This window comes from Babylonia areolata, chromosome 16, assembly GCF_041734735.1.
Source record: "Babylonia areolata isolate BAREFJ2019XMU chromosome 16, ASM4173473v1, whole genome shotgun sequence".
NCBI lineage: Eukaryota > Metazoa > Mollusca > Gastropoda > Neogastropoda > Buccinidae > Babylonia > Babylonia areolata.
In genome coordinates this window covers 17,753,008-17,761,743 of record NC_134891.1, presented here as the reverse complement: position 1 = coordinate 17,761,743, position 8,736 = coordinate 17,753,008, and the positions used below count along the sequence as shown (strand labels likewise).

At 40.4% G+C, this 8,736-nt stretch overlaps 1 protein-coding gene across 1 annotated transcript; it reads left to right on the top strand.

Annotated features, from left to right (window-relative positions):
- Positions 1 to 202: 202 nt before the first annotated feature.
- Positions 203 to 8,539, top strand: LOC143290894 (large ribosomal subunit protein P1-like). Its single transcript, XM_076600448.1, has 5 exons — positions 203 to 387; positions 655 to 715; positions 6,542 to 6,667; positions 7,543 to 7,605; positions 8,451 to 8,539. Exons 1-5 carry the CDS (start codon positions 316 to 318, stop codon positions 8,462 to 8,464), a joined length of 336 nt encoding a protein of 111 aa, XP_076456563.1. The 5' UTR covers positions 203 to 315; the 3' UTR covers positions 8,465 to 8,539.
- The last annotated feature ends 197 nt before the right edge of the window (positions 8,540 to 8,736 follow it).

Sequence of the window (8,736 nt, the reverse complement as noted above, 5' to 3'; positions counted from 1 at the left end):
TGCAGTCACGTGATACATGTGACCTAAATCTACTTGTCGGAAGCTGCAAATAATAAGTATGAATAGTACACTTTTTATTATTTTGTCAGCTTCCAAGATGATCAGTAAATAAACAATGGCAGTAAATGAAGTTGATATAGCACCAATAGATTTTTTTTAAAAGTTATCTATATGTTGCAAAAACCGGATGTACCAAAACGATTTACAACAGACTTCCTTCTTTAACCACGACGAGCACGTTTACTTGTTTTGCCTTCGCTTGTTCAGTTTTGCTAAGGCCGTTTGGCAACTTGCGAAGACCGCGAAACAAAAATAATGGCTTCTAAAGACGAACTTGCATGTGTCTATGCAGCTCTTATCCTGGCTGATGACCAAGTGGCTGTCACAGTAAGATGATTTATGATTTTGTTCCCTTCACATGGGCATGTTTAATTCATTGAAATATTCTGAATGTATCGAAATGTAATGAAGTTTTGTACTTGAGTTCAAAGGCAGATATTCAGAAATGGGGTCATGGCATGAAAACCGCTTCCATTTTCATGTTGAAAACCAACAGGGTTTGATGACGTATCATTGTCTTATTGTGTTCTACATTCTACAAGTTCTTGTGATCTTGGTGGTTTTGTGCTTTAAATGTCTTTTCTTTTTCAACAGGCAGACAAGCTGACTACAATCCTGAAGGCTGCAGGCGTCAGTGTCGAGCCGTACTGGCCCAGTAAGTTTCCAACGTTCATTTCATTGTACAATAGTGCTCTAGCCATAAGACAAATGTTTTCACAGCTATCTCATCAAACTCATTCATTGATCTTTAAAATTACATGACCAGTTACTGAGTTAATTAAAATATTCAAAGTAGCAGGGCGTTGATCCTCAAACAACCTGAAGCTAAGCTCAGTGCTGCTTGGAGATTCTGACAAGAAATGAAGACTGTCATTGAACAACAATACAGTAATGAAATAAACATCTGGTAATTTTGGTGGGAGTTGTCGGTAATTAACCCCTAGGCTGCCTGCATGACGAGATAACTCGTCATGGCAAGCATGTACGCTTCGCTGCCACAATGACGAGATAACTCGTCATCGAAATATTCTGACTTTTCCCTGGTTTGCATTCACTTCGTTGACAAGAATAGTGGTAGCTTTAGCCTGGGGAATCTCTCTAGATTCTATTCATAGCTAGAAACCCCATCTACGTTATGAAGCAGTCCTTTATTTGAACGTTTTGGTTGGGTCACTGTCCAAGTGTTTGCCTGACTTCTCTCCTCGCTCGCTCAACAAAATGTCGGACTGACGCCGTGCTCAAGACATGCGATCGTGACGAACTAAATCAACCAAGATTTCTTTCTTTAGCTGATGCTCAGAAAGAATTGAAGCGTAAATTCGAAGGAGAAAATAGTGATGAACATTTATAGGACGATCTGATAGAAAATAAAAGGAGCAATCAAGAGAGTGGCCAAGATGCAACTGTCAGTGAGTGATGTCAGCTGTACAGATGTTAGCAGACGACAGAAGATGACCGATTTAGCAGCAGAGCGATATTCTTGGCACGCAGCCAACGCGGTCTGATGAGAACTGAATCAAGTGACCGTGTGAGAGGGGTGAGGAGGAGGGGGGGGGGGGGGGGTGGAGACTGAGGGGGCGTGGCCTCACATCCATCTTATCACTTGGAGAAGTCACAATGTATTGTGTATCTATCTCTTAAAAAAAAATATATATATATTATGGTTGTTCTAGTATGATTTTGTGTTTGCAGGTATCCATTTGTCCAGAAAATATGTTTTTGTGCAAATTACCTGACTAATGTTTGTAATGAACAAGTTGAAAATGTGACCAAAAAAACCCCACTGATTTCAAAACAACAGCATGTCACTAAAAATATATAAAATGGGAAAACAGCATGTGTTTTGTATTCTTTATTCATTTACCTTTCAGAAAATATATACTTTTATGGGTCTTTCTCCAATAACAAAGAGCACAGAATTTTTGGAAAATTTATACCCGTTTTTTGTGGAAAAAACCCTGGCAAATAGATTTCAATTAAATTTTATTTTCCTGGCAGCAAAAGGGTTAAAGAAAATAATGGGAGTTCGTTGGTGATGGTGTTTGGGGTGACAAATCAGTGGATCAAGAGTTTGATTCCTGGTTAGACTTTTTTTGTCGCTCTGAATACTGACATGGACCGCAGGGATCGCGCTAGACTTTTTCAAAACGCCTGCAGCTTATGCAAAGTCAGCAAAAAACGCGTAAGTTAGAGTCAGAATTGCGTCAGACCTATGACACTAAATCAAAGGTTTACTCACCTATTTTCGCCGCTCAGGTCGGCGCTGAAATTCACCACAAGCCCTGACAATCAGTTCGTTGCACTGGCTCAATGCTGGACCTTCCATTGCAATGCGCAACAGCGTGTCCACATGTGCATCTGTCAGTCTTGATCAGTCAGCAGTTTTGATCATATTTTGCCAGCTGAAACCTCTCTCACAAGGAACAGAGCTGACAGGGACTGTCAATGCAATGTTCGCCAGCACAGCAAAATCAGGATATGTTGCGTCATAATCCATGATGACGACTTTGCAGGCTTTCTCGAAACTGGTCACGCCCTGTAATGACGCCACTCTGTTCCAAAACTCCTCAGCTAAGCAGTGTTATGTGCGCGCGTACTCTGTTAATTGGCTGTAGCTGTTAAGAGTCACGTAGGCATCTCGCAGTGCTCCGCATGCACAGACACTTTGTCTTGTACCGTCTGATTCAGTATCACAAACCTAGCTGCCAAGTCTGTCCTAAAGTTGCATTGATACGGCTTGGAGTAAAAGTTGTTTTGCGTGTTACGCGTGAGCGCTGTGAAAATGCGTCAGCGAAAATCAAAATGCGTCAAATACGCGAAAAACATGCGTTAACGCGATCCCTGGGACCGGTTCTATCAACCATTAGTGAAAAGTTCAAGCTGGCAGCGAAAGTAAACTAGAGAATCTAGAAAGGCCCGCATTTCCCTGAAACGTCGGAACTGAAGTATGCTTAGACTTTATTGAACGAAAATTGAACATTATATCTGTTAGTTATTCGGGACAGATGTCAAGCTGCTCACTGCTTAACCCATTGAGGATCAGTGCCAAGCGCCAGCCTAAAAATATTAAAACCATCAATTGGTATGTTGTTGGGTTAAAAAAAAATGTCTCCCTGGATTTTGCCACCATAGGTCTGGTTTGTTAATAATGTTAGGGCAATATCCACATTTCTTGCCCAGTACTAATACTACTATAGTATTTCATTTCCAAGACAGAAAAGGTTGTAAACTGTGTTGTTGTTTTTAAACAAAAAACATTGTAATATACACTCCAAGATGCCAACTGTCACAACTTCACTGTATTTTGTTACTCTTTGTTACGCTCGAATGCAGTTTATTCCGACGTTGCGCCAACGTCAAAATTTTTCTGGCGTGTTCATTTTCGACTACATAGGATTGTCACATGCATTCTAGTCATAACATTTCCCATGCTCTCTAGTCTTATCAATCATGAGGCCAGGGCAGTCAATACCAACCTGGGTCTCATGTGATGATGCTCAGCTAATCGTGTGCATTTCCATTGACACAGCATTGAATAGACCAGTCAGCTAAATTGTACCAGTTACACTGTGTTGAAGGTAGGCCCAAGTGATTGAATGCCTAGCATATAAAATGCTGATGTGGCTCGGAGTCCGAGTGTTCCAACCAAATTTCCTGATTGTTCCTACAAACACTTGACAGGGGTACACACTGTTTCTTCCCCGTCTTAGAAAAGGAACTGAATGGAAAGAGCACAGGAAAGAAATGTGGATATTACCAATGTTTTTACTAAATTACATTTTTAAATTGCGCTTTCAAACATGCTAAAGTGCTTCACAATACATCAGTCAGGTACAAACCCCAATGCCTGTGTGTAGTGATGCACACACACATAATACACTCAAAGACGTGCTATTATAATCTAGAAACTGCTTGAAAAGGAATGCTTTTAGATTTGTTGTTAAAGATGGTAGTAAAGGACTATGACTGAAGTACATCTATACACGTCAGAAAATTCTTGGTCTGAACAGAGAACTAAAACTGATAGAAAAGCTCTCATGCCATGTTATGATCTGTTCAGTACAGAATCAGTCATTTTCAAAATTGACAGGTCAGAAGTCATTCCCCATCCATGACTTGCCTTTTCTTTGCAATAATTGTTTGACATCAAACTGCAGAGAAACAATAGCAGTGATTCATTTTTTCATTGCATGAAACTAAAAGATTGAGAACCCTGGAAATGGCCTTTGTGAGCGCGTTTCACTTTGTAGGGGGGGGGGGGGGGGGGGGGGGTATTGTTGGGGTGTTCTTTTTGTGTAATGGATTTTATTTATTTTTATATTTTTATTCTATTTTGTTTTTTCTGTTTATAAACTAATGAATAGACTGCTGGAGAGTTCCGCAGCCACCTTTGATCTTGTGCCTGCACATCTTTTACTAGAAATTCAAGCAGTGCCAAAGGGGATCGACATAGACAAAAGCAGCAAACGTACTGTCCTCCATTTCTTCAGTTGATAGCCTCCATTGCTACAATAACGCTCTGGTCAGACCAATGAAGTGTCAAATGCACACACAAAAAAATCGAAAAAAGAAGCTTGGTTTGCATGTTCTGCCTCTCGATTAAAATTTCGGAGTGCCAGTCTTTGAGAGCAGATCATGAGGCGCCTTTATAAGCCTTTGTCAGCAGCTTTTGACACTATCGACCACTCTATCCTCTTGAACAGACTTAAAACTTCCTTTGGTATTCGTGACACTGCACTAGCATGGATCACGTCTTACCTGTCAGATCGTACACAGAAAGTGTGTGTAAATGGTACATACTCTAGAGTATCTGCCTTGAAATATGGTGTCCCACAAGGGTCCGTCCTAGGTCCTGTTCTTTTCGTGCTGTATGCGGCTCCTGTGTCGGATGTCATCAGTCATGCGATGTCGCATGAGAGCTTTGCTGATGACACACAACTTTATCAGTCGGCTTCCATAGCTGAATTTGATGCACTGGTGACTCAAACACAGGAGTGCATTGCTGGCCTAAAGGACTGGATGACTCTCAACAAGCTGCAATTAAATGATGATAAGACTGAATTTATGATAACCTGTCCAAAGAAGTTTCGTCAACATCCTTACTTTCCTAACTCTGTTCTGATCAATAGCACACCTGTTTCACTTTCTCCCTCTGTTCGCAGTCTTGGTGTAATCCTGGATCAGTCTCTTTCCTTCCAACAGCACATTTCGAATATCTGTAAAGTTGCCTATTTGGAACTGCGTAGAATCAGCTCTATCCGCCACTATCTCTCAACCGATGCAACCAAGACACTTGTATGCTCTCTGGTTCTCTCAAGATTGGATTACTGCAACTCTCTTTTGGCCGGCCTTCCCAAATACCTGTTAGACAGACTCCAAAGAATTCAGAATAACGCTGCCAGACTCATTTGCAGAGCTTCTAAATTTGACCATGTTTCTCCTCTCCTTCAGTCTCTCCACTGGTTGCCTGTTTCTGATCGAATAGACTATAAGCTATCCACTCTGACCTTTTCTGCAGTCAACGGATCTGGCCCCAAATATCTTTCTGAACTCATCCATATCTATACCCCGTCTCGCCAGCTCCGTTCTTCCTCTGATACTCGACTTCTCAGGATACCTCAAGTCAGAAGTAAGACCTATGGACACAGATCGTTTTCTTTTCAATCGCCAAAGACGTGGAACAAGCTCCCTGATAACCTCCGTCATTCTGATTCCCTCGCATCTTTTAAATCTCGTCTCAAAACTCACCTTTTCCCTCAGCAATAAGTTCAATTGTGGCAGGTCCACAACTACATGCATGTATATGAATGTGTATGGTGTGTGCGTGTGTCTATGTAAGTTTGTGCCTGCCTATGTGTGCGTATGTGTTAGGGTAGCTGTTAGATACACATGTATGTTAAAATCTATGTATGCAGTGTGTGTGTGTGTGCGTGCGTGCGTGTGTGTGTGTGTGTGTGTGGTAAGCGTTTTTGTAAAGCACCTAGAGCAGATTCTGGATAGTGTGCTATATAAGTATCCATTATTATTATTATTATAAGTCATATAAGCACAGAACTCACCAGTGGTCTGCTATGAAGATTAGTTCATTTTCAAGATTCTCACATACATTGGCTGACAGTGTCGTCGTAGAACTGGAAGACTTTTAGGTGCCTGTGGCACAAGAGCAAAGAGTTGAGATTTTTTTTAATGTGAACCTATGAATTGTGATTCCGGGTAGGGGTTTTTTTTTGTTGTTTTTTTTGTTTGTTTGTTTGTTGTTGTTTTTTAAATACCGGGTAGGATTGAGTGAATATTGTTAGTTATTATCCTAGTTGTACACAGTGTTAGTGTGTGTCATATGATACATGATTAGATACATGCTGTTGTACATCCAGCGGTGTTCATGCAAGTATGTACCCCAACACACACACAGACACACGCACAGCAGCAGCAGCAGCATATTGCAAAGAGTTTCCATGATCCTCTGTGTGTGTGTGAACAGGTCTTTTTGCCAAAGCCCTGGAGGGCATTTCCATCAAGGAGCTGGTCAGCAACGTGGGGAGCTCTGCTGGTGCCGCTCCAGCTGCTGCTCCTGCTGGCGCGGCTCCTGCTGCTGGAGAGGCTCCAGGTGTGTGTCACTGTGTTAGCATGTGTGTCTCAGTGTGTGTGTGATAGCATGTGTGGCAGTGTGTGTGATACTATAGTATGTGTCACAGTGTGTTTGATAGTATGTGTCACTGTGTGTGTGATAGCATGTGTGTCACAGTGCGTGTGTGTGTGACACCATGTGTCACTGAATGTGTATGTGTGATACTGATAGCGTGTTTGTCATTGTGTGTGTGTAATAGCATGTGTGTCATAGTGCATGTGAGTGTGATAACGTGTGTCACAGTGTGTGTGTAATAGCACGTGTCACAGTGAGTGTGTGTGTCAGTGTTCGTTCTTATGTTTAACATTGAATGAACACTCTGTGAGTGTCACAGTGTGCATTTGTGTCGTTGTGTATCAGGAGGGGGAGGGGGGGTTCAGTTTTGTGGGCTGTCTTTATTGAAACCAACCAAAAATGTGGAAAAGATTTACTGCTGAGTGTTTAATTTGGAGATGTGAAAATTGTTTCCACTGAAGTCAATAGGTGTTTGATTTGCTTGGAACTTGCGCATGCACACACACGAACATGCACACGAGATTCACTTCTGCAGTGAACGTCATGTTAATGATCAGGTGAAAAATTTTGTGGGGATACTTTTCTGTAGAAGACTTGTTTTAAGAGAATACCAGAAAAGAAGCAATAAATCAAAGTGTCATTGATGTGTGAACACGTCATTTTGAACAAAAATTTAAATGCTACATTGTGGGTTTAAATTTAGACCGGAGAAAAAGACTGCAAGATTGATAGTCACCAATGTTTAAGGTGCTGAGAAAAGTGCACATGGTCTAATACTCTAAAAAAAAAAATAAAAAATTTAAAAAAAAAAAAATGTCTGATGGATTTTGTTTTTGCAGCTGAGGCCAAGAAGGAAGAGAAGAAGGAGGAGTCAGAGGAGTCTGATGAAGACATGGGCTTCGGTAAGTCCAATGATTCATTACTGCTGATATCTCATTCAGACTGTGTTTGGAATTGGGTTGCACAAAGCTGCCTACCGTTAAAGAATTATAATGGTACAATTTTTGGCGTGTTTGTTTTATACGTTCTTGCTTTTTTTTTTCTCTCTTTTTTTTTTTCTTCTTTTTCTTTTGCTTTTTTAAGGTTAATAAAAATCAGTCTGTTACTTTTTGCACTGGTAACAGCATTAAATCAGGCATGACTAAATGGTGCGAGTTCTACAGTACACTCTGAAGCTGTGAAGCAGCAAACATTCTTGATTTAAAAAAGAAAAAGTGTTGGAAGTTGAATGTTGCACTGATGGAAGACTGAAAAGGCCCTTTAAAGGTTTTCTTTTTTCTTTTTTTAACAATTTTTTTTTTTCACACTACTGAAAAAATTGTTCTTTCCAAAGTAAGTCAGTTATATTGGAAGCATTTTTATCATAGTTCGCTTTCGCTTTCTGTGCAAAAATGAAGTTATTTCATGATTGACATTGTTTGCATGCTGTTTTCATTTTTGTGTTGTGGGTTTTTTTGTTGTTGCTTTGTTTCTTTTTCATCAATCATCTACATCATTTTTTCCAAAGAACCATTTTGCTCAAATGAAACCATCTCTCTCTCGCTCCATCTCTGTCCCTCTTTCTGAGACTCTCTCTCTCTCTCTCTCTGTGTGTTGAATAGGTGACCTTACCAGTTGTTTATTGCTTTCTTTGGTTTCTGATCCTTGAATAACTTCTGTAAATGATGGAGTTGCCTGTTGAAAAAAGAAATGTCCACAGATTATGATTTATCTTGGGATTGTAAATGTCTGACTTTGTTTGTTACAGGTCTGTTCGACTAGATCCATGCTCAGCTGCACAGTCTACTTGTAAGAATGCAAAAGGCTGAAGAATAAAATCGCAGGTTCATAAAACAAGTGTCTGTTGTTTTTTGGTTATCTCATTCCCCTGTCTCCATCTTACTTCCTTCCTTACACTGACATGCATACAACACATACACCAACAATCTTTTACCATGCATTCCAAAAAATTACATTGAGCAGCAAATCAAGAAAATTATATGTCAAAAGAAACTATGTCATTGTGTACTGGAACATGTGCATTAGAATTAGTT